The sequence below is a fragment of the Myodes glareolus genome, chromosome 2 (genome assembly GCF_982192425.1).
Source record: "Myodes glareolus chromosome 2, mMyoGla1.1, whole genome shotgun sequence".
Lineage (NCBI taxonomy): Eukaryota > Metazoa > Chordata > Mammalia > Rodentia > Cricetidae > Myodes > Myodes glareolus.
Genome location: NC_142027.1, coordinates 6,834,646 through 6,860,677, shown reverse-complemented (window position 1 = coordinate 6,860,677; position 26,032 = coordinate 6,834,646). Strand labels below are relative to the sequence as shown.

At 48.4% G+C, this 26,032-nt stretch overlaps 1 protein-coding gene across 6 annotated transcripts in view; it reads left to right on the top strand.

Annotated features, from left to right (window-relative positions):
• Dop1b (DOP1 leucine zipper like protein B) overlaps positions 1-25,506 on the top strand; it is a 103,953-nt gene extending 78,447 nt beyond the window's left edge. For 4 of the 6 annotated variants that reach the window (XM_048422904.3, XM_085685793.2, XM_048422903.3 and 1 more), the window contains 11 exons: positions 7,081-7,225; positions 14,140-14,222; positions 15,410-15,519; positions 15,618-15,764; positions 17,285-17,346; positions 19,115-19,243; positions 21,266-21,402; positions 22,317-22,372; positions 22,896-23,057; positions 24,413-24,542; positions 24,993-25,506. In XM_048422904.3, the coding sequence (XP_048278861.3) occupies positions 7,081-7,225; positions 14,140-14,222; positions 15,410-15,519; positions 15,618-15,764; positions 17,285-17,346; positions 19,115-19,243; positions 21,266-21,402; positions 22,317-22,372; positions 22,896-23,057; positions 24,413-24,542; positions 24,993-25,244 (1,413 nt within the window). In that variant the 3' untranslated portion in view covers positions 25,245-25,506. Of the gene's footprint in view, positions 1-7,080; positions 7,226-14,139; positions 14,223-15,409; positions 15,520-15,617; positions 15,765-17,284; positions 17,347-19,114; positions 19,244-21,265; positions 21,403-22,316; positions 22,373-22,895; positions 23,058-24,412; positions 24,543-24,992 lie in introns of those variants that run through there. The other 2 variants (XM_085685794.2, XR_015000660.2) reach the window with 2 other exon arrangements.
• Positions 25,507-26,032: the final 526 nt, after the last annotated feature.

The window sequence follows — 26,032 nt, the reverse complement described above, 5'->3', positions numbered from 1 at the left end:
GCCAGTGAGCCATCATAATCAACTCTAGAAGTGATACATACATCCTTGTGACACCATCAAGAATTGTCCATTCATTGTTACCAAAGTCTTCCTAGAGGCCCCTGCCACAAGTCCTGGCTTCAGGTCAGAACACTTGCCCATAAAATAATATATTTATATAAATAGGAAAGTGAATTTCTTTATACTTTTGGCTAAAATAGGTGGGGAGAAACTCTTAGTTGTCTCTGCTTTGCCCAAAGCAGTGATGTATCTTCTAGGAAGGATGAAGCCACAGCCAGCAAACACCCCTGGAGACTGAGCTGCGACCTCGGTTACAACCGATGTACTGAGATGAGTCTCTTGGCCCAGGCCACAGGTTGAAGAGGTGCGCCCAGCACTTGGGAAGCAGGCTACTTTTGCCCCTGGCATCATGTAACTACAGGAAGCCAAAACTAGAAAAGACAATTTTTAAAAACAGACCCTAACTTTTCGGGCTTTATCACGGCACTGTGGCAGAACGGGCTCTTACTTTGTTGGCTGTTGGCTTTGTAGGGTGGGGGAGAGGAGGACAGAATCCTGGCCCAGAAGTGCTTTTTGGGTTTTGTTTGTTTGTTTGTTTGTTTGTTTGGGGGGGGGTGTTGTGGGTTTTGGGGTTTGATTTAGTTTGGTTTGACTTTTTGAGACAGGGTTTCTCTGTGTGTCCTTGGCTGTCTTGGAACTCACCCTGTAAACCAGGCTGACCTCAAACTCAGCGATCTGCCCGCCCCTTCCTCACAAGGGCTGGAATTAAAGGAGTGAGTCACCACTGCCTGACATAATTTTTGCTTTAATAACTCATAATAAGAATATTTTTTAAATTCTAGTAACCAAACCGGGTTATTAGAAACCAAGCTGGGTTTCCTCCAGCTTCTTTCAATTCTGTTTACCTAGTGTGGTAGTCCCAGAGTTTCACGCTGAAGTCTCGTGTGTGTGTGTGTGTGTGTGTGTGTGTGTGTGTGTGTCTGTCTGTCTGTCTGTCTGTCTGTCTGTCTGTGTCTGTGCGCGTGTCTGTGTGTGCAAGTGTCTGTGTGTGTGCACACGGTGCACATGCGTGTATGCACTTGCGCATGTGTTGCCCTCCACAGGCCTGTTTGAAAACAAGGGCCTGGCTGGCGGCACTGGGAAGATCTTGGAGCAGGAGTCTCTCCGGAGGAAGGGTGTTACTGACAGCATCTTGAGTCCTTACACTAGACCCCACTTCGTCTTCACTCTCTGCTTCCTGAGATGAATGCGGGACATCAGCTAGCCACCGCAGGCTACCTTGTTATTCCTTCACACTGTTAGCAGAAACCCCTCCCTTTGCCTTACATTATTTCTTGTTAGTTGTTGAGTTGCAGCAATGGGAAAAGGAACTACTAGAAGCCCCAGTCAAGCTAGGCTCAGCCACTGATCCCAGTGCACCAGCCAAAAGGGCAAACAGAGGGCTTCGGTGCCTCCAAGGCCATCCTCAGAGCCCCGACAGACACTTTCGGTTTAAGTAGAGGAATAATTGAGGCGGGGGCAAGTGATGGTCATGGCTAAGGTGTAGTCTGGCTCTGGCATAAGCACTGGTCCTGTGGATGGTCATCAAGAAGGTGTTGCTGTCCTCACTTGAGGGGCATGGTCTGGTTCTGGTGAGATGGTTGTTATAGTTGGCATTGCTTGGTGATACTTTGAGGCCCATATCATGAAGATGTTTATCCACCAGCATGTTGAGGAAAAGTCAGATGGGTCATGCAGAGTCAGAGAGGGGCAAGATGGAGAGACTGCTTAACTGTCACCTTGTGGGGCTCATTACCAGTGACTGTCCCTTAGATGCTAATCACAAGCCCCACGTTATGGGGTTTTGTTTGCTGGGGGGGAGTTGTTTGGTGGTATTGCTAATATTGTTCTAGTTCTTTGAAACTGAGTCTCCTTACATAGCCCAGACTAGTCTTGTTCTCTGGACAGCCCTCTCACTTCAGCCTCCTGAGTGCTGAGATCACAGTCCTATGCCACCATGCCCAGCTCCAGATAATTTTGTGTGAGCTTCTTACTGGGCTATAAGTTGAGTTTCCTGTAAATGGAGACTGTTGGTTCATTTCCCGGCCACCCAGACCTGAAATAATCACACAGAAACTTTATTAATACAATATTGCTTGGCCAATAGCTTAACTGTATTTTTAGCTAGCTCTTGTATCTTAAATTAACCCATTTCTATTAATATGCAAATCCCCATGACACTGGCCCACTTTTCCCCCAGAAACTGGTAAGTTTCTGCCTGGCAGCTGGCATCTTTCTCCTCCTGCAGCTACATGGGTCTCTCTGACTCTGACTTCTTTTCTCCTCTGTTCCTGCTTGAAATTCCAGCCTTGCTCTATTCTGCAGTGAAATAGGTCCAAAGCAGCTTCTTTATTAACAACAATAATAAAACATACTCATAACACCATTGGTTAGTAAAGATGCAACACAGAATAGGGCAAGGCGGGAATTCCAAGCAGAGAGAGAAGAGAGTAGGCGGAATTAAAGAGAAGTCATGTAGCTGCCAAAAGAGAAAGACGCTTGCTGGAGCCTGACAGAACCTTGCCCATAAGCCACAACCTGGTGGTGATGCACAGATTAATAGAGATGGGTTGATTTAAGATGTAAGAGTTAGCTAGAAATATGCATAAGTAATTGGCCAAACAGTGTTCTAATTAATATAGTTTCTGTGTGATTATTTGCATCCAAGTGGCAGGGAAACAAACAAGCAGCTCCAACTACAGTCCCTCCAGTAAATCAGATGATCAGTCTGAGCCTTGACAACTTGGAGACACAGTTGCAGTTTGTTCCCAAGGAACCAGAGCTGAAGAGTCACTGCTCAATACCCTCCTTCCAGAACCCCCACTGTCTGCAGGCTCTCCTACACCGTCCTTCCAGAACCCCACTGTCCGCAGGCTCTCCCACACCGTCCTTCCAGAACCCCACTGTCCGCAGGCTCTCCCACACCGTCCTTCCAGAACCCCCACTGTCCGCAGGCTCTCCCACACCGTCCTTCCAGAACCCCCACTGTCCGCAGGCTCTCCCACACCGTCCTTCCAGAACCCCACTGTCCGCAGGCTCTCCCACACTGTCCTTCCAGAACCCCACTGTCTGTCCCCAGGCTGTCCCAGCCCAGGCCTTGAAGGTTGTGGAAGGTCCTGCACGAAGGCATGATTGACTGAGGTCCTGGCTGTTAGTGGTCAGGTCAGCTCTCAGACCCCAAGAGTTCTGAGGAGCACAGCTGGAAGTTTCAACCTTCTCTTTCTGTCTTGATACTTGTAAGAGAGTCCTTACCCTGAAGCCCGCTGGGGAGCTCTAGACACTGGACCGTTAATTAACATTCAGAAGACATTTATCATTTTAAGGATTTGGGGGTGCTGTCTGTTATTCCCAAAGAGTGAATGAGAAAGAACACCAATCCAAATCATTGTGACCAAACTAAAGCAAGATATTTTTATTCATGTACACGCTACCTCCCGCTAAGGTAGGGTTTGAGAGGTCAGCATCAGATGTGATGCTTTTTATAGCTCAGGGGTAGGGGGTTTCCAAATGGGGCATTTGGCAGGCAAAATAGGCATGGCTACAGGAACAAAACATAGGTATAACAAGTGAGTCATAACAACCTCCTGAAATAAAGATGTGATTGCAAGGTAGATATAACAAGGGAGTCATAACAAACCTTTTGAAATAAAGGTACGATTGCAAGATGGTTATAATAATTTTTGAAACCAAGACATGGTTGCCGTTTCCTGGAACAGGCAGTAGTTAAGGTTAGAGGTGGGGCATAGCCCAATCCTTGAGAAACAGGGGTTTAATCATAAGCAGGAAGGAACCTAGTTTGTCTTTAGTGTAATATGGCTTCTAAGCCTAAGATGGAGGTGGGCTGGTTCATCACCGTGAAGAATTTTCAGAACTGGATACCAGGAAGTATTTCAGTGTCACGCCCATTGCTCAACACCCCCGGGCCCTGCTATGGCCTTTCCTTACGGTCACCACCTTGGGTGGACCCAAGTGCCTCTCGCCTCTTCACAGGTGCAGTGAACTTTGTGCAGCACTGTGGGCAGGGTCACACAGACTGCTCTTACCTCCAAGGGAGCAATCTAAGTGTGAGTGACTATGGCCTGCTTGAAACCATGTTCCCGTGGAGAAATGGCTTCTTGGAGTTTTTATGGTTACTGCACAAAGACAACCAAGACAAGACTCCAGGCATTTTCAGGTATATTGGTGGAACAGAGGCATGGCTTCACATTGTCACCGGCTTAGTCTGAGGAGTTTTGTGCCCCTTGGAACTTGAGCTCAGGCAAGTCAGGATTCTCGGCTTTGCCACAGAAAAGATTTTAGGACGAACCTGTGTGCCGCGTTGCCATAGTTTGTTAGGCAAAATCGCAATGCGGATTGTAAGCACAGGGCTCTTGGGAAAGAAAGTGAGGGTAAGGGTTACCTGAATGAGACGCTCACTGTCTTCACAACAGCTGTGTGTGTGATGCTGTGGCTTCCTGGTGACGCCCTCTGAGCGTGATTTACACACGAAGGTTAAAGAATTCCTTTTTGTAAGCAAAGTTGTGTGGTGTTCTTATGAGGGGCGCTGTCCAGGCTTAGCAGTGAGAAGTTTCGGTGTGAAAACCAGTTTTTATTCTAAAGAGAACAAGAGGTAATTTACTCCGGAGCCATTGAGTGACACAGCCCAGATACACAGAGTTAGGTTACCCCAGATTCCTTGTTCCAACCCAGAGACAGTTTCATGAACAGAGGCAGTCATAGTCAAGGCAAATTGAAATCCATTTTGAGGGGTACACCAGAGAGGCAGGTACAGAAAGCCGGGGGAGCTATGCTATAGACCCAAGATGTTGTCTGATGGTATTCTCAGCTCTTGAATTGGTGGGAACTAGTGTTCTGTTGAGTTAGTAGTTTTTATTGTCATCACAAGCTGTTAGTTCAGATATGGAGTTGGGCAAGGAATTCCAGAAGCTGGAACTCACCCAAGATAAAGTCAAAGTCCTGTCAGTCCGTCAGTCTCTGAAGACACAGACTCCTCCTGGAGTTCTGGTGATGGCAGACACGGCCTCTCTTCAGGGGCTTTCACTCACTGGAGAGCTAGAACCTCCAGGCATAGGTCATTTTGGCATGAAGTAAAAACGGTTTGTGTCCTGTACTTGACATCCTAGTTTGGGTATCTTTAGCCTAATGTGTATTATCTCTTCAGCAAGTCTGGTTTCATCGGTGGTACTGAAATTTCCAGCCAGGTGAGGGCCCTCTGGGCCGCCCCTTTCACCAGACTTCTGTATCTTAGGAGAGAGAAGAGGTCTTCACTGTGGGTTTCAAATGCCGCCTCCGATGATGTCTGAACTTTTGGACAAGTAGAAGCGGTGTTCGGCTAAGTTCACATTCCCGGACAGCCGTAAAGATGCTGGCTCAGATGGGGCAGCAATAAATGTCTGTCAAGGAAAGAAAAACAACCAAAGAACACGTGGTGTGGAGCTGCAGCATCACAGCGGTCCACAGTCAGGGTTTCCACCAGGCGTGTGGGATCCTGGGGCTGTCACAGTCGGCTCTTGGTGACATGTGACAGTGGTCGGAACCTGTCTCACTATTGCCAGAATCTTTCATAGATCCCAGCATGGCCGTGGACACTCTGTAGCTGAGAATGGCCTTCAACTTGCCATCCTCCTGCCTCTACCTCTCTAGTGCTGGGATTACAGGCGTGTGCTACCACATCTGTCTTTATACAATGCTGGGGACCAAACCCAGGGAGCTTCATGGCACACCCTACGCACTGACTTATATATACCCCAGTCCCTGAGTACACATATGTGGGAATTGTGCGTGTTTCTCCTTTTAAAGAATTTATTGGGTTTGTGTGTGTGCGCCTGCATGCGTGCGGTGTGTGCACATGTGCATACGTGTTAAGGCCATCGAAGAACATTGGCTATCTTCCTCCGCCACTCTCTGCCGTATTCCCTTGAGACAGGGCCTCTCACTAAACCTGGAGCTCGTTGGCCTCCCTCTGTCTCCCTCTCCCACAGTGCTGGGGTTCACAGGCATGCTTTTAGCCATGCCCAGCCCTCTATGTGGGTACTGGAGATTCGAACTCAAGTCCTCATGTTTGCACAGTGCTCTTGCTGGAACCCAGCCAGATTCCTGTCTGATAATGCTCCTTATTGTAAATAAGTCACTTCACCCAGTCCAACTTTAACTACCTAATTTTGTTTCTTCTTATATTATTGAAAGATGTCTTTCTCATACAAACAACAAAACCACAATTTCTCTTAAGGACATCTTCATCTGAGACAGAGTCTCACTGTGTAGCGCCCGCTGAGTACTCCTCTGCCTACCAAGTGTTGGGGTACCCAGCATGCACTGCTGTACACAGCATGGTTTATAAAAATCTTGACTGACTTTATTGTGGCTCAAGAATAAGGCGATACTTCATCTCGTAAACGAGAGTGAGTGTTCGAGTGTGCTGGTTCTTCAGACAGAGGAGGACTGAGGAAAACAAAACCAAAGGAGAAAACTGCTCCGAGGCTCTCTGCCTGTCAGGGGCACAAGCGGAGACAGGACACAGCAGAAGGCAATCAGCCCAGGTCGCTCTACTTCTGCATGAGGATTAAGGCAGAGGGAGTGTCGCCACCATGCCAGTGAGGAGGACTTCATTGTGAGTGAATCCACGCCCCCTTTTTGGCCTGGCATGGTAGGACTGGTGTAGCAGCTTCGTAGATGGTGCAGTGTGTGTAGTCCTCTGACTTCTGAGCTCTGTGTCTTTTGTCCTCATGTGCTGAGTGAAGACTTGAGGTGTGGCCATTCAGAAGCCCCCCTCTTCTGAGTGTGCACTACACATGGGAGTCCAAAGCCTGGGTAGGAAAAGAGACTTCAAAGTCGCAATAATGTTTATGTCGTTCGTATTTGGCGTCTTTTAGGAAGAGAACCTTCACTGACCTCTGTCACCCCAGTGGCTCTCACTGTCAGTGTGGCTCCTTGGAAGTCTAGTGTGTCGCAGTGGCTCCCATCAGCAGCCTGGATCCTGTCTCTGGTGGACCTGAACTGTCCTTCTAACTAAATCCCATCTTTCTTCTGCTGGCCCTCCAGGAAATCACTCAGAAAATCCTAGAAGCAGTGGGGACCATTGCTGGCTCCTCCTTGGAGCAGACCAGCTGGCTCAGCAGAAACCTGGAGGTGAGAGCCCAGCCTCAGGTCTCTCTGGAAGAGTCTGACGCTGACGACGACGTGCACGGTATGTGGAGGGGAACTGGGACCAGATGCTTGCCTCAGCCAGGGGGCCGAGGTTTTGTTTATAAGAAAAAGGTGTTCAGCCGGGTGGTGATGTGCACCTTTAGTCCCAGCACTCAGGAGACAGAGGCAGGCAGATTGCTGTGAGTTTGAGGCCAGCCTGGTTTACAGAGCAAGTTCCAGGACACCCAGGGCTACACAGAGAAACCCTGTTCCCCCCAAAAGGAAGGAAGGAAGGAAGGAAGGAAGGAAGGAAGGAAGGAAGGAGGGAGGGAAAGAAAGAGAAAAAGAGAAAAGTGCCCTTGGGGTTTTGTTGACCTGTGCAGTTCTCTATCAGAGAGAACTGGGATCCGAGGGCCTGAGAGAATGGGGCAGACTACAGTCTAATGCTGTGGACAGTCTTACTTCAGTCTCAGTCTACTTTATACTGTTGGGTCCAGGGGGGTCACGCAAAGATGAGAACACCACCAAGTCTAATAAACTAGAAGCAAACTTTATTCCAGAAACCAGATCCTAGGAAAACCAGAAGCAAACTTAAAAATAAAAAATAAAAATAAAACACCGCGGGGCACAGAAGCTTATCAGCTAGCTGAGACCACAGCCAGAGATGGTGTTTGTTAGGCTGTGGCAAAAGGCCGGTTTCTGAACCCACTTTTTATAGTAGGGACACCAGGCATTAGCTCTGAACAAAAGAATTTTTACAACCTTGCCCTGACCCTTGGGTTGGTCAGCGGAGACCCTAAAGAGGGGAGTGAGTGCTAATGTCAATGGGAAACTAGGCAGCCATCATGAAATATGTTTCAGAAGAGATTACAATGAAGGTCACTAATTGCGAGAAAACAGATGTCTTTAGCAATTAGTCAGAAAGGAACTGCTAGTAATACTAGAAGGTTAATAAATTAGGATTAACTGGTTCTTAGGCTGAGAACTTAGGAGATAGCAGAAAGCTTTTCACACTATCTCAAGGTAAAACTCAGATACTGACTGCCATACTTTACAACCTCCATTATCAGAGCTCATTAATTAAACCTTTGTATTTGTCCACTGTCTCCTGGTACCTCCGGGTGTAAACTGGAGTCTTATGCCTCTCCTCTGGTGGCGCCAGTTTTCCATAATGGAGACAGTGTCTAACCCAGAGGTCACATATCTCTGTCTCCTAAAGGTTAACTCAGTTTATATTGTCGTTTATCAGGGATGGCCAGGACACTACTCTCAATTTGTAGAGAGACACTCTGGGCTTGTAAATAAAACAGCCAGTTGTAAAATGACCTACGCTTCCCAAGCATCTGAGAAAATAGCTCACTGTGAATGACTGATTCTTGATCTGCTGAGAAAGCTGCTGACAGTCTGTTCTCATTCTCCTAGACTTATAACTTTATATTTCTTTATTTCTACATTTTTATTTTTGGAATCTATATTTTTATTTTCTTATTCCTGAACTGTTCAATACATGAGTGTAACAAAAGAAGCCATGATCCCAGGAAGGTGTCTGAGTACAGAAACACATGTAAACGCCAGTAAGCATGTGCTAAATGTTGACAGAGCAGCCCTTTCCCAGAACGGACTGACTCAAACACAGTTGCCCACCTGGTGCGCACTATATCAGATCTCAGAAACCATGACAGCGAGGTGGAAGGCCGTATCCAGGTTCAGGGCACTCTGAGGGCAGCACCCAGCGTGTTCTTCCACCAGACTGCGTTCTAGATCTGTGTCCTGACATCCAACAAGAGTACACATGTCTTGTGAATTGGATGTAAATGTTTGTTGTAGAAGGCACGAAATCACATCCAAGGACAATCCAGGGAACAACATGTACCTGGGGTGAAACTCGCTCTGCCTCTTTCCTGGAGCCTCCCTCCAGGTCCCCAGGGCATTGCTCAGCTGGCGTCAGTCTTTGGACCGCGTTCCACAGTGTGCACTTGGTCCTCCTCAATCCACAAAGGGAAGAACACGGTCTGTGTGGGAATGGAGTCCGTGAGTAAAGGAGGCTCACAGCTCTGAGTGGTCAGGGTTCCCAGACAGACAGTGACCCTGAGACTCAGGACTTACTCAGTAAACAGGTAGTTGGTCGAGGTTAGGAGTGCATGCAGAAAGTCCATTGCTGCAGGGGCTTATGTCTACCAAAGTTGTTTTATGTCTGGCCTTGAATCAGCAATAAACACCTGGGAAATTGTCCTTATATATTCGACTCCAGGGGCAACCAGTTTGCTTTGAATTTGTTCTGGAGTTTAAAATTAGCTGTCTTTGTGACTATTACTTTCCTATGTGAGTCTGAGTAGTGAAAAATATTGTAGTGTTATTTCTGTTTATCGGAATTATACAGTTAAGCAGAAATCATCTTCCTGACCATCCACAGTTGATGTGTGCCCAGTAGCTGGAATATATTCATAAGATAAACACACAAGCAATGGGAAAAATACCCATAGCTGTTGTCAGGGAAGAATTATCTTGTCATGTGAGCGAAATGAGAAACAGAAACGCTGTCATTTACAGTCAGTGACCCCACAGTCTTTTCCAGTGGGGCTTCCCATCAGAGGGTATTCATCTGTGGGCTGACCTGTAGAATATTAGTATACTCCCACAGGCTCCAGCACCGGTCAGAGGTGGTGGTCTGGTGGTGTGTGGGTGTGGCAAGACTTCGACCTCAGTTATTGTTCTTCAGAAGTGATCCCCTGCATTATTTTTTGAGACAAATATTCTCCCTGGAATCTGAACTTGCTGATAGGGCTATCTGGCTGGCCGCTGAGCTTCTGAGACCCATCTGTCCTCCCTCCCCAGCACTGTGGTTCCAGGACAAACCACCATGCCCAGCTTTCTTCATGGTGCTGGGAGTCAAACTTGGGCCTCATGATCACATGACAAGCACTTGCTGGCTGAGCTGCTGTCCAGCTCCTTCATTTTACTTTATGCCAATAATTATGCTTCCGCAGATGATGCTGGGGTCGAGACTGTGGTTGCAAGGAAAGAGCGCCCCACCCCACCCCAGCCATGCACTGGCTGCTCTGCCATGGCTGTTTCTGTGGGTGCTGACAAGCTGCATAGCCATTGAAGCTGTGTCCGTTCTGTTGCCCGTCTGCTGCTCAGTAATTAAACTTCACCCAGCGACAGTACTGTGAACTACTTCCAGCTTCTCCATAAGCCTCACTTAGTAATTTCACAGCAGCCCTCCACAGTCCAGCTGCATCTGTCTCAGCAAGGATAACCTAATGCCGGTGTCTGTGTTGTGGTGAGGTCCTCCATCTGATGTGCTGGTGCTGCTGCAGATGCACAGGTTTTCGGGCACCCTCGTGTTAGGTTGAGACAGCTATACTGGAGGACCAGTGTCATTCGTCCGTCTGTTATGTGTTATGGGAATTTTGTCTGTGTGTGTGTGTGTGTGTGTGTGTGTGTGTGTGTGTGTGTGCACCACATGTGTGCCAAGTGCCCACAGAAGAGGGTGTTGGTCCCCCAGACCTGTAGTTACAGATGGTGGTCAGCTGCCACGTGAGTGGTAGCAATTGATGGGTCCTGCGCTAGAGCAGCTTTAACCGCCGAGCCGTCTCTCCAGCCCTGTTTGTCAGTTAAAGATGGAAGAGTCTGAAGCATAGCAGACAGAGTCAGCAGCTGAAGGAGGCGTCTGCTGGGGGTGAGGAAACATGCACACAGCAGACACAGAGAAAAGACCCTCGCACAGCACCGGGGGTTGCTGTCGCAGCTGTTGCGTAGACTGCCTCTTCCATCAGCAGACAGCCTGCTGCTGAGAGACAAAGGCTGCCAGGCCTTTGTTTTAATTAGGAGCATGAGGAAGAAGCCAGCCATCTTGGAAAATTGCCACCTTTTTCTTACCATAGCCCCTCTTCCTATCCTTCTGCCTCCCCGGGGGTCTGTTTAACTCCTGGTCTCTCAGCAAGAAGAACAGTGTCTTGATGAATTGTTCAGAAATGAGATGGAGGATGGAGACTGAAGGCTGTCGGGCTGGGCATAGAGCCCTGGCTGTCTACAACCTCACGCTGCCCCATTGGTCAGAGCGCTCATGTGCTCATACTCCATCTTCAGAAAACGTCACTCTGACTGTGGCAAGGCTGACTACACTGTGCAATAGCAGAAGCCAGAAGGCCCATCTAAGGATTTCAGAATGGTTTGCTCAAGAAGCAGTGCTGAGTTGGCAGCAAAGCCAGTTGAGAGGAGCCATCTAAACTCAGGACCAGCCATTCGTCTGGAGGTTGGATGTGGTGGTCTGAAAATGCAGCCAAGGATGCTTGAGATTTTTGGCTTGGATAGTTTACTGGCTTGTAGAAATATGGGGGAGACTGAGTTAGTGTTGGCCGTGAGATGTCAGAAGAGAAACAACCCTCAAGAATAAGTAATAAGTCACCAGCAAGGAGAACAACCATGGTGGCCCAGTAATAGAGTCTGCCATGGGATTTCCCAAAGGGGAGGGCTGGTGGTGAGTGAAGTAGGCTGGTAGGGCAGGGACATGGGGGTGACTGTCTGGAAGCCTATCTGGCTAGGGTCAGGTTGATGAGAGGGAGCAGAGCCTAGGGAGGGGTTGGCAGAGAAGAAGCAGGGGGGAGGTAGGAGACCGCCGCTCAGAATCCTCAAAGCTCTGGTCTTAGGACCGTGGCCAGCTAGCAGGAAGGACGGTAGAATGCTGCCAGCTTGTTGCTGGCTTCTTGTCTGCTTCCAGCTTGCTGGCTTGGTGTTTGTTTTGTGTAAGACCCCGCACTTTTCTGGGGTTCTCGTGGTGGATCCACTGACGGCAGGACGCGGTTCTTCAGTTCTTCTTCAAGGCCCACCCAGGGACGCCATCTGTTGGACCCCACCTTCCTGTGGATACCCACACCCGATCCAGGCGCGCGCCTTCCCGAACTTGGGCCCACGAGAATGGACGATTGTCCTGAGGGTTTAAAGAGACACACACACCAAAAAAAGACCTTGCTCACTTACCAAGAGTAAATGGCCACTTTATTAAACTCAAGTCGGGTATTTATACCAGTGGGCAACCGGGATCAAAAGGGCAAGGACTCCTCCCATCCAGGAGCAGGAGGAGAAGATTACAGGCCCCAGCGCCTCAGGCAGTATCAGCTGGGAGGGGCCAGGCGTGTGGAGCCCACTGCAAGAACCTTGAATACAGGTGGAATCACCGTAACAAAGAGAGCCAGGTTCTTCCTAAGCTATCCCCTCAAGCCAGTGCTAGTGCAGAATCTCCAGGGAGCCGGAGGTCACACGGCCCTGCGAATCGCCAGGAAGAAGGGAAAAAGACCTTGGTACCTACAGTTTTGGGCTTGGGGACTTGGTTGCTTTTGTTTGCGGCAGTCTCGCACAATCTGACCTCGCCTCACTTCCTATGTAACTGAGCATGACTCTGAGCTCCCAGTCCGTGGCCTCCACCTCCTCACTGTCGGGATGACAGACAATGTCACCATCCTTAGACACATGGATGATTAATTCCGAGTCACCGATAACACATTAAGGAGAGAAATGAAAGTGCTTCCCCTTGGGGTCATTTAAGCAAGAGCACATCCAGATTGGAATTTTGCTTCGTGCTTCCTGTGTCTTCTGTCTTCTGTCTGTCTGTTATGTGAGTCCGAATGCTGTCTTGTGACTCTGTTCCTGTGTCTGACCGTTGTGTGTCTGTGTCTGTCGTGTGAGTCTGGATGTTGTTTTGTGACTCCATCCCTGTGTCTGCATGTATCTGTATGTCTGTCCATGCTCTCTGTCTGTCCGTTGTGTGGGTCTGGATTCTGTCTTGTGTCTCTGTCCCTGTGTCTGCATGTGTCTATGTGTCTGTCTAACAAAGGAATTTGCTCTATATGTGTCAAACAGTATAGAAAGCATCACGTGAGGAAGGGATGGTATACGTCAAAGAACTCTTAGCTGAGCTTTATGAGGGATTGACTCTCTGGCTCTACCCAACCCCAGCTGACCCAGATAACAAATGTTTATCAACCCAAATCCATCATGGATATTCATTTTAGAAGGTTGCTTTTAACTTCCATCAGATTCAGGTTGGAATTTCACCGACCATGTGGTAATTCCAAAGGACAAACCGTAATCACACCTAGGCTCAGCGGGCTTAGCCGGCCTCTCCCGTCCTCGGCGGGCTCCTCTGAGGGAGAGAGGAGCAGCAGAGTGGAGGCCGTTTGCCAGGTGGACGAGAGGCAGGGCGTTGTGTGGAGATGGAGAAGTGTGTTCTCAGCCACTCCTGTACAGCGAAAACACTAGATCCCATGGGGCCAAGGCCTTGTGGGAGCTCGGAGCTGGGAACCAAGGCTTGTCAGCGCTGTGGCAAGGATATAGGGAGATTGGGAGCCAAACAGTGTTGGCAGATGGACTCTGGCATCCAGACCAGAATACTAGCTGGTCACTCAGCAGGACCTGGGAGTGGTGAGCTGGTGCTGGAGTATTTGATCCAGACACCTACATTCTTTGTCCTGTTAGGTTCCATGACTTCACACAAGCTAGAGTTGTCTAGGAAGAGGAACCTCAGCTGAGAAAATGCCATCATCTGATTGCCTATAGGCAAGGCTGTAGGACATATTCTTGATTAATGACTGATATGGGAGGCCCATGCCATGCCTTCCCTGGCCTGCGATCTTAAATTGTGTAAGAAAGCGGGCTGAGCAAGCCATGAGGAGCAAGCCAGTCTGCAGCATCCTTCCATGGCCTCTGCTTCAGGTCCTGCCTCTGAGTTCCTGCCCTGACTTCCTTTTGTGGAGGGTGACAGCTGTTAGCTGAAATGAACTTTTCCTCCCCAGTTGTTTTGGTCATGATCTTTATCCCTGCAGTGACTAGAGGCCTTAGACTTTATGTGTGGATGAAATTGAATACCATCAGCAGATCTTGAAGTTAGTGCCGCAGTCACATTCAGAGTGAGAATGTTTGGAGGAAGGACATGGTGACTCAGCCCTCAGCTAAACAGATGCCTCTCTCTGTCAGCAGGTGCTGCTGTGGCTTCGGCAATGGTGTCAGCCTCTGCCCCCTCCGTTTACAGCGTGCAAGCACTCTCTCTCTTGGCAGAGGTAAATACATACCTGACTTTGGTCCCTCGTGGAAATACTTGTGGTCTTGAGTAACTTGGAAGGGTGCCAGGTGTTCTGCGCTCCTCCGCCTGAATTCTGGAGTTCAGACCTATGTCAGCCACCTTTCTGTTCCTACAACAGAAAATACCCGAGAAACTCATTTTAAAAGGAGGGAAGGTCTATTTGGCTCCAGGTATAGAGGCTTCAGTCCAGTTGGTTGGTTGTGTTGCTCTGAGCTGTGCTGAGGCACAGGCTCATGGTGGGAGGGTATGCAGGCGTACAGCTCTAGCCTTCTGGTGTTCAGGGAGCAAGGACATGCTGCCAGTGACCCCTCTCCTCCGGCTCGGCCTCAGCTCTCTCAGTGGAGCCTTAGGCTGGCAACCAAGTTCCCCACACATAGGTCTCTGGGGGGCATTCTAGATCAAATTAGAATAGATATCAGACTGTAGCGTGACACTCTTGATTGCCACTTCAGAAGTCTGTTTTCTTTCTTTTTTTTTAAAATATTTATTCATTTATTATGCATTCAGTATCTGCCTACATGTGTGCCTGCAGGCCAGAGAGGACACCAGATCTCATTACAGATGGTTGTGAGCCACCATATGGTTGCTGGGAATTGAACTCAAGACCTTTGGAAGAGCAGACAATGCTCTTAACCACTGAGCCATCTCTCCAGCCCCCCAGTGTAGGGGTCGTCCTTCTATGCCACCCACATCCCACGAGTTCCATATTGTCCTAGGGGTTAAAGCACAAGACGCACACACACAGATACAGAGTTCCAGTCATCCTCAAGAAGAGAATGCCCCTTTATTCAACTAAATCCAGGGTTAAAATACCTTTGGCCCCAGTAAAGGAAAACTCCTCCCACCCAGAGGGGGCTGGGGAAACTGGCCTCTGTGGGAGTTTTTCCCCAGGCAGGTGGTCGAGGGTTCAAGGCAATGTCAGACAGGTTAGATGGGCCTTGGCGCCTGAGTTTCTTTGAGGCAGGTTGAGAAATTACCATTTTAAAGTAAAATAGATCCCTCAGGCTAATGTACCAGGCTGTAGCAGAACCAAGGATGGAACTAGTAGGAAGCTTAGCTGGTTAGCGTAAACATTATTTGCATCCAGTATTTTGGCCTCAAGGATCAGGGAGGACAGGGTCCCACACCCCAGAAGTCTGTTTTCTTAACGGCCTCCTCCTTTAGGTCCTGGCTTCTCTCCTGGACATGGTTTACCGAAGCGACGAGAAGGAGAAGGCAGTGCCGCTGATCTCCCGCTTGCTGTACTATGTGTTCCCTTACCTGCGCAATCACAGGTGACTGCACTGTCACCCGCATACAGAGATGTGGCCTTCGGGGAACGGACCAAGTGGTTCCCTGGACAGTCCTTGACCTGGCCCTCCTCTTCCCTCAGTGCATACAACGCTCCCAGCTTCCGAGCCGGTGCCCAGCTGCTGAGCTCCCTGAGCGGCTATGCCTATACCAAACGGGCGTGGAAGAAGGAACTGCTGGAGCTGTTTTTGGACCCCACTTTCTTTCAGATGGATACTTCCTGTGTTCAGTAAGAGTGCTGTTCAGCTGGGTGGTGGCTGCGGCGGCGGAAGCAGCGGCAGGCAGATCCCCGAGTTCCAGGCCAGCCAGGGCTACACAGAGAAACCCTGTCTCAGGAAACAAACCAACCAACCAAACAAACAAACCACCTACTCTGAGTCATCAGTGCTTGGGTTTGCATGGTTCCCAGTGCTGAAATGAAAGTAGACCAATAGTGTCCCTCATCTCCTAGTACATCCCTGTCCTGGGTGCTCACGTTTATAGTGTCCCCTCACCTCCTCGTATGTCCCTGTCATGAGTGCTCACGTTTATAGTGTCCCCTCACCTCCTCGTATGTCCCTGTCCTGGGTGCTCACATTTATAGTGTCCCTCACCTCCTAGTATGTCCCTGTCATGAGTGCTCACGTTTATAGTGTCCCCTCACCTCCTAGTACATCCCTGTTCATGGGTGCTCACATTTATAGTGTCCCCTCACTTCGTAGTATGTCTGTGTTGGGTGCTCACCTGAGTCCTGTGTTTGCTGAAAAATGCCAACCCCTTCAAACTACTGAGTGGTTTTTTATCAAAAGAAACACTACACTAGATTAAGAGAGCCTGGCATTCGTGAGGAGCATGATGGAAGGTTCTGGTTCTGTTCTGTCCCTATTCCCATTAGTCATGAAATGCTTGACCAGTGTTGAGGTAGTAGATCGCATGGTGACCCTGATGGTTTCTCTGCCTGACTTCCTCACTCCAAGCTCAGTGTATATGCATGAGTGTGCGCTTCCGTGTTACAAGATATTTGATTACACCGTGTAAAGATACTGTGATTGGTTTAATAAAAAACTAAATGGCCTGTAATTAGGCAGGAGTTATAGGCAGGACTTCTAGGCAAAGAAAGAGACTTGGGAAGAAGAAAGGTGGAGTCACCAGCCAGACAGGGAGGAAGTAGAGAGTAAAAGTAACTGAGCCACATAAAAGAGCATAGATTTAAAGATAGGGGTTAGTTTAAGTTATAGCTAGTTACAAGCAAGCCCAAGCTAAATGCTGAGCTTTTATTTTTAAAACTCTCCAAAACATTGGGATTTTTGTGAGCTGGTGGCCCAAAAAAAAAAAAAATTGGTCTACACTTGTGGGTAAGTGTGGTTACACGACTGTGTGTGTGTGTGTGTGTGTGTGTGTGTGTGTGTAGGTGGAGGCTAGAGGGTTTACTTCAGGGGTCTTCTCAGTCACTCTCCACCTCATATTTTAGACAGGGTCTCTCACTGAACCTTAGGCAAGGCTAGCAGCTGACAAGCCCCAGTGGTCCGCTGTCTCCATCCCCGCAGTGCTGGGGTTGCAGATGTCAGTGTCCAGGCCTGGCTTCTCCAGAGGTGCCAGGATATGATCTCAGGACCCTGTGTCTGCACAGATGTGCTGTCACCAGCTGAGTCATCATAGCTCCGCGGAGCGACTTTAATAGCTCTTAGAAGGGTGTGTTATTTTCTTGATGCTTTTAATCAAATTGTCATTAATTACGTATTTAACTAATTTTGGTTTTTTCATATCCAGCTGGAAGTCCATTATTGACCATCTTCTGACTCATGAGAAAACAATGTTTAAGGACTTAATGAGTAAGTTTCAAATTAATTGTCACACTTCAGAACGGCACCCTCACAATTAGCTAGCTTTTACCATGTCAAACGTTTTTTGAGATGGGATCTCTCTTTGTAACCCTGGCTGTTCTGGAACTTGGTCCTTAACACAGAGAGTTCTGGGTGGCTCTGCCTCTCCAGTGCTGGTATTAAAAGTGTGTACCACCATGTCCTTGCACCCACGAACTCCTATGGTGCTGAGTGACAGCTGGTGAGGTGTGTAGATTTTATGGGGACTAAGTGAGTCGCCCACCTGTTAGCAGGCCTTGACTGCCTGTGTTTCACAATGTTGAGAAGAGATGTTGCTGAAAGCCTTTGGGCTATATCTCGATACCTGTCATTGAAGTTCAGCCGTAGAAATTTCTGTCCCACCTGGTCCCATAGCTTTTCAGTACCAGATAAACACACAAAGGCTTATATTAATTATAAACTGTTTGGCCTATTATTCAGGCTTATTACTAACTAGCTCTTACAACTTAACCGATAATTCTTGTCTATGTTTAGCCACATGGCTTGCTATCTTTTCTCTGTAAGGCATTCTCATCTTGCTTGCTCAGCATCTGGCTGACAATTGCGTCTCTGCTTTTCCTCTTATTTTCCTCAGAATTTTCCTAGTCTGGTCGCCCTGCCTGTACTTCCTGCCTGGCTACTGGCCAGTGTTTTATTAAACCAATACAAGTGACAGATCTTTACAGTGTACAAAGAGCATTGTCCTACAGCATTTATTAGGCAGATCTCTGATCTTTCAGGCAGGGTCTCACCCTGGCTGGCTCTCAATCCTCCTGCTTTGGCCTCCAAATGCCAATGTTACAGGCCAGCATTGCTTGCCCACCCCAAACCTTTCCTGACTCTCTGACATTGTGTGTCATTGTTTGGGGGTATCTGGTCTCCCAGGAAATTCTTTTTCCAAGGTCTAGCCTTTAGACAAAGTCCCCATTCCCTCGGGCTTGAAGAAAGTTTCTGCTTACTAAAAAGGGCACCATTCTCCTCATCTCTGGCAAGAGGGACTGTGGCGCCTACTGACTTGTCTCTATGCTGGCCTCTAGGCTCCTCGGCCACTGTCCTCCCATATCCCCCTCAAGCCTTTCTCTCATTTCCCTTTAGCTCTGGAAGTCTTTCCCCTGTCCCTTCTCCTTGCTTTTCCAGGAGACAGCTTTGGCAGTTTGGGATAAACTTTTCCCGTTTACTCACAGAGTATTTTGGTTTTTTTTTTACTGGGAACGTGGGGTGGGGATTAGGTTGGTGGTATTGTCATTTTGGTTTTGGCATTTTGTTTTGTTGAGAAAGGGCCCCTAGATCTATGACCTAGACTTCCTGGAACTTATCTTGATGTAGTCCAGGCTTCCCTCAAATTTTTTGTTTTTTTGAGACAGGGTTTCTCTATGTAGCTCTGGCTATCCTAGAACTCACTCTGTAAACCAGGCCGACCTTAAATTCACAGAGATTCACCTGCCTCTGCCTCCCATGTGTTTGGATTAAAGGTGATCACCACCCCACCGCACCCACCATTAACCCAGCTCTAACCTCAAACTCTTGGTAATTCTCCTGTCTCAGTATCTTGGGTGATAAGATTATAGATGTGAACCAACATTCTTAGATGAGATAAGTGGTTTTTTTCTTTTTAAGTGTGCACAAGATTTATTTCTACGTGCTCTCAAAGGAGAGCCAGACTTTTTGAGAGGAGGAGGGGAGCATCCCGGATCGAGTGGTCTTCTTACACAAGGCAATTGCGATGTGTTTATTGCAGACATGCAGAGCAGCTCCTTGAAGCTCTTCTCCAGTTTTGAGCAGAAGGCCATGCTGCTGAAGCGGCAGGCTTTCGCTGTCTTCAGCGGCGAGCTTGACCAGTACCACCTCTACCTTCCTCTAATACAAGGTAAGGTGCTCACCCGCAGAAGACCCAGTGCTGGTATTCACGGTGAACAAGAAGTCTTTGTCCACAGTTCTGGAGCTGGAAGTTCTGGGGCTGACAGGCTTGCATGCAGTGAGGGCTTTTTGCCACATCTGTCATGAGGACCAAACTTGTCCCTTCATACTCACGTGGGTCCACGTACTCACGTGGACCTAGTTACTGAAAGGCTCCACCTTTAAGCGGGGAGGTGTGTGCTGCACCCCAATCCTTTCAATCTGAGACCTCCTTCTCTTCCCTGACTCCTGTGTAGGTGAGACCCAGAGGGCTCAAGAGTTGCAAGGACTTTAGAAGCTGGGCCTTGCTTAGGTGGTCAGTGACCTCTTATTTATGAAACACAATAGCTCCTATATTGTATCACTCTTGTGGGGTTCTCTATAATCACTCTGTATATATGTGCCCACATTATCCAGTAAGCAATAACTTCATTATATTGTCCCCCAAAATAAAAGTACACAGTAGCCTTTTTCAGACAGGGGTGAGCTCTGAGAGGTCACCCACTGAGGGGGGATGAGAGCCGGACAATGTGATAGTGTGACCCTCATATATATATCACACATCCACACATGTGTACCATACGTGTAAAGTTACAGTTACAATACGGCGGCAGCTAGAGAGAGGACTTGGCTCCTCAGAGAGGGGTCCGCTCTTCTATGGACTCCAGCTCAGCTTCCAGCACCTAAGTCAGGCAGCTGACACGTGCCTGTAACTCCAGCTCCAGGGCTTCAGTGCCCTCTTTTGGCATCTTTGGGCACCTGCACTCGTGCATATACACACATACACAGAGCTAAAGTTAATAAAGGGAGTGAGAAAGAAGAGATGGGGAGCATGCTCTGAGAGGGATGCTGAGGGCTAGGCAGAAGGAGGAGCCTCTTTGGAATTAATCTCCAGAGGAAAAATCAGACTTTTATAAGTTTTTGTGGGGGCTTATAGGACATTTCATATCATATGATTTAATTTAGCATAGTATATATAACAAGGAGTATGGAGGAGCCATGTTCTAGTTAGACTGTAAGTCAGAGGCTGCTGTTAGGCAACACACGGGCAGCTCCTTAACTGTCTGTGCAAGGGCTTCATGGATCCCTGGTGTCTCCTGGCTGTGGAATGCAGCCTCTTCCTGAGTGACCACTGTCCTACGGGTTAGGCCTGGGCTCTCATGCTGAAGGACCATTGTGCACAGAGAGCATAGCTGAACGCACACCTGACTCAGAGTGGTCGCTGTTGTAATGATGGGGAGATGGGAAGATGGGAAGGGGTGTGCTAAAGCTACCGTACTGCAGTCGTACCGGCTGAACACACACCTGGCTCAGAGTGGTCGCTGTTGTAATGATGGGGAGATGGGAAGATGGGAAGGGGTGTAGTAAAGCTACTGTACCGCAGTTGTACCGGCTGCATGAGATTGCGGTGAGATGCCTGGCATGCGGACTCTGGCTATTCCCTGTGATCAGATGGTACTTGTCAAGAGGCTAGATGGAAGAGTCAGGCATGCTGGCACATCCTAGCACTTGGAAAGCCAAGGGAGGCTCACTGGGCTGGAGACTAACCTGGGCTGCATAGCAGGACTCTGTTGGTGTTTGTGGCATACACACATTCTCTTTGCTTCTCTTTCTGTCTGAAGAGTCTCATATAGTCCAGGCTGGCTTCAAACTCTCTGTGGATGACAGATGTGTGCTACCAGTTTATGTGGGCTCCATGCATGCTAGGCAAACCTGTACCAACTAAGCTACATCCTCCACCTGTCCCCCTCCCCCTCCCCATAGCCCTGGCTAGCATAGAGCTCATTACACAGAGCAGACTGGCTTGCGCCGTGGCAATCCTGCCTCTGCCCGGATGGATTACAGGTGTGAGCCCGCACGTCTGGATAGGACTCTTCGCACACACCGCAGTGTCATCAAAATGTCAAAGTGCTTTCAGTTGTCTTTTTCTTTTTTAGCTAACAGAGACCCCGACCTGCATATTTGTGTAACTTCTCTAAAATCTCTTTCCTAGAGCGCCTGACAGACAACCTCAGAGTCGGACAGACATCCACAGTCGCTGCTCAGATGTTTCTTTTTTTCAGAGTTCTGCTGCTAAGAATATCTCCCCAGCATCTGACCTCACTATGGCCAATCATGGTCTCTGAACTGGTGAGTGCACCCGTGCCCATCTTTTACAGTGCCTTTTGTTGCCATGCAGTGTGCCACTCTGTGGGCTTCTAACTTTGTCTAGAAGTTATTTGTAATTGTGTTGATAGCAATAGTTATCTCTCAGCTAGCTAGAGAATGTTTTATTCTGGGACCTCCCAGCTGTACCTAAGCACAGTCTGCTATATTTGCTAGTTTTCCTCTTGTTGGTTTGTGCTCCACCCCAGGACCTCCCTGCTTAACAGGCTCTCCCTGAGCTCCATCTGCTAGGCATTTTTTTAAAAAAATATTTATTTATTATGTATACAATATTCTGTGTGTATGCCTGCAGGCCAGAAGAGGGCATCAGACCCCATTACAGATGGTTGTGAGCCACCATGTGGTTACTGGGAATTGAACTCAGGACCTTTGGAAGAGCAGGCAATGCTCTTAACCTCTGAGCCATCTCTCCAGCCCTCTGCTAGGCTTTTGTTTGGTTTGCTTGGTTCGTTTTAGTTTTTATTATTATTATTATTATTATTATGTATACAATATTCTGTCTGTGTGTATGTCTGCAGGCCAAAAAAGGGCACCAGACCCCATTACAGATGGTTGTGAGCCACCATGTGGTTGCCGGGAATTGAACTCAGGACCTTTGGAAGAGCAGGCAGTGCTCTTAACCGCTGAGCCATCTCTCCAGCCCCCTCATTTTAGTTTTTGGAGACAAGGTTTCTCTGTGTAGCCCTGGCTGTCCTGGAACTCGATGTGTAGACCAGGCTGGCCTCAAACTTAGAGATCCTCTTGCTTCTGCCACCCAGAGTACTGGGATTAAAGGCATTTGTCTCCATACCCCACCTGCTGTCTTTTTATCAATACATAAGTTTAGGTAAATGTGATCTCTCTCACATAGTGACCTGAATATACATTTTCTTCCTAAGATCCAGACATTCATACAACTTGAAGAGGATCTGAAAGAGGAAGACGAATCATTGAGGTAAGTCATGTGAGCCCTGCTGAATGCTGGGATGTGACAGACTAGGCATAGCTATAGGGTGTAGGCTGCCACACCACCTACCATCTCCTGGGAGTACTTGTGATGGGGCCAGCTAGGGTGAAGACTTCTCCCCCTCTTTCTTTTCAAGATGTATTTCTCTGTTTTGCATGTGCACATGTGTGCCTGCGTGTATCTATGTGCACCACGGCCTGGAGTGTCTGAGGAAGCCAGTAGAGGTCATCAGATCCCTGGAACTGGAGTTCCAGGCAGTTGTGAGCCCCCCCATCTGGGTGCTGGGGATTGAGGCTGGGTCACCTGGAGCATCCAGGCTCTTAGCTGCTGAGCCATCTCTCCAGCCCGCTTCTGTTTGTCAGACAAGGTCTCATATGTGGTCAGTTGTCCTCCAGCTGACTTTGTAACTAAGACAGCCGTGAGTGAAGGGAAGAGTCTAAGGACTTTTAAGCAAAGGAAGTGCAGAAGATGTGCATGAATGCATAATGAACATCTCCCTTTGAATCCATAGAAACAGCCACAAAACAAACAGAGTAAAAGTCCCAGTTGCTGATGGGAGTGGACCTTCGGGTGGGGCTGTGTCCCCAGGTGATCTCGTCATGTACCTCTCCGCTTGCAAATTCCTGGACACGGCGCTTTCCTTCCCACCGGACAAGATGCCGCTGTTTCAGATGTAAGTCGGAGGAGACCACACATCCTTTGAACGTGTTTTGAGGTGGTTTTCCCTGCCGCGAGCTCTGCGCTTGCTTTCATGTGCAGTGAGCCTGTGGGAAGCCACAGCACCGAGCAGCTTGGCTACAGCCCAGGCTTCAGATTTCCCCCAACAGCTGTGGTTTCATGACTCGGCTCACGGTCGCATTTCAGATGTGGCTCTGTGACAGACCAGTGCTTTTATGTCTGCTGAGATGACTTTTGCTACCGAATGCTTGTGAAACGGGTCACCGGTGCTGATCCTCTCTGCATTTATATAGCTCAAGTTGTCTCTTGCCATTAGAGGTGGAGGCTTTATTTGGAGTGTGGCCTCTCTGGGTCACTTGGCCTGTTTGGCACGCATTTCCCACAGGCTTAACCCAGCTGTCCCTGCTTTGAGACATGCCTGGCCCCAAAGGCTGCTCTCTAGCTGCCCCACAGAGAGAGGAGTCATGGGTAAAAACACTTGTGCAGTCTCTTAAATGGTTATGATCAAGTGAAGAAGCCAGACCGGAAAGGCTCCACACTGTGTCCTTCCATTTGTGTGATAGTTGAGAAAATACCCCACCATAGGAGCAAAGAGCAGTGGCTGCTGGGGGGACAGAAGTGGGGTGGCAGGCACAGTTGTAGGGCAGTGACACTACGCTGGTCACACCAAGGGGCACCTGATGGAAAGCATAGGTCTGAGTGGCGGTTGCCCGTCAGTACAGGTCAAGCAGTTCCCCCGCTCTGCTGTGTACAATGTCTGTAGAGAGGCTGTGCGAGGCCATATTGGATCCGAGACTTCACATCTGTTCCGTTTAGCTGCAAACCTAAACAAGAGGCCATGGGAAGAAGGGCATTCCCATGCACACCGTGAACAATGGCATTATGTATGGTCTCCCAAAGCTAGAAGCGGTCTGTGTGTTCCTCAGCAACAGATGGACAGACAACATGTGGTCTGTCCGTGTAACGAGACCTCGGTCCATGATAAAAAAGAAGATGGTAATGCCTGCTACACCATGCTGACTCCTGAGAATGTGCTGGTGGCAGAGGCAGCCCTCTGAGGAGCATCTCTGATTCCATGCCTGCAGGTCCAGAATGAGAGATCTGCAGATAGGAAGTAGGTTAGTGGGTTGCCTCAGTCTTCGTCCTGGAGACTGAGTGTTAATGGCTGAGGAAAGCAGAATTTCTTCTAGGGTTGATGGAGTTGAAACTGAGTGTGTTGATGGTTACACAGTGCCATCTATGAGCTATTAAGCCATTGAGTTGTGGGATGGAAATTATTTCACTTAAGCTGCTGCACGCAGCTTCCACGAGCTCAGCATCAGCATGCCTGGCGTTGCTTGTTCCCTGCAGCTACCGGTGGGCGTTTGTTCCAGAAGTGGACACTGAGCACCCCGCCTTCCTGTCAGAGCTGGAAGAAAATCACCAAGAGTGCAGACCTCACACTGTCAGGATTCTAGAACTTCTAAGATCAAAATACGGGGTAAGTACTTTCCTTTTAAAAACAACTTCCATAGGCCCAGAAATGTATCTCAGTCGGAGAGTGCTTGCCTGGCATACGCAGTGCCCTGGGTTCGCGCCACAGCATTACTTAGACTGAGTGGAGTAGTACATGCCAATAATCCTCGCACTTGGGAATTAGCGGTATTAGGATCAGGTCATTCTTGGAACATAGTGTTCAAGGCCGGCCTGGACTACATAGGATCCTGTCTCAAAAAAATATTTGTGGCAAAGGCGTGTAGACTAAGTAGTAACAAAGCCCTCATGTTGCCTGATTTTTAGGACTTCAAATTCTCTTCTCTTAGTTTTAAAGCTTGGGATGGTTATACCTTCCATCCCTTGTTTTCTTGCTGGGACACGCTAGCTGTGAGCAGGCTGTCCCTGCTGCAGGTGTGCTAGCCAAGGTCACTTCCCCGGCTTTGGGTCTCTGCAGGAAACTGGCAGTTCTGATGAGATCACCGGGGAGAGCGAGTTCCCTCTTCTGCGCCAACATTCCGTTTCCAGCATCAGGCAATTGATGCCCTTCTTCAAGACGGTAAACTGTGCTTTCAAAACCCAAAGCCACCTGCCCTCCGAAGTTCCGGGAACCTCAGTGCCTGAGTTCCCTGTTGCCGAAAGCCCAAAAGTCCTAAGGCAGCTGGAGGAGTGTGTGGAACATGACTTCCTGGAGCATCCAGAGTGCTAGCGTCCTAGGGGGAGCATCCAGAGTGTTAGCGCCCTAGGAGGGCTTCTTCGCCCTTCCCCCATTCCTGCCGAGGACAGGAGTGTTCTGTGAAGAGGGGAGCTGGGGGATTTGAATCAACTCTACCACAGCCCTGAAAGTCCATTCAGGTATTTTCTGTTCAGCAGCCAAACACGCCTCCCTTAAATGCCTTGTAATATATTTCGAAAACTTTGTGTTTCTTCCTCAATTTATGTAATGGAAATAAAATTAATATATCATCTGACCACGCGTGATTGCCTCTTCTTTACTGAAGCAAACACAGGGCTCTGCTCTTCACTGTTTCTACAGAGCTCTTAGCAAGTTGTTAGGTTGGCAGGTACTTGGGACGCAGAGTGGGTCACAGAGAGTGGATTCCTCCCAGATTGTCCTCTGACCTCCACACGTACACACAAGATAAATAGGTGTACTAAAAAGATTACTATAAAAGGGGGCTGACAAGATGGTTTTATAGTTATAGGAGTCTGTTGTTAATGTTAATGTTAAGAACTAATGACCCAAGTTCTTCCAGAACCTGCACTGCAGAAGGAAATATCCAATTCCTGAAAAGCTGTCCTCTGACCTCCATATGTGCAACACACACACACACTCACACACACACACACACACACACATAATTTAAAGGAGTTAAAGGGCTTTTGGTTTTTTTAAATGGTTGTCAAAAGTGTAATTTTCACATGTCACACAGAGGCCTTTAAAGCACTTACTTTGGTACTACAGTCTGAAACTTTAAAAAAGAAAATGACCCAGGC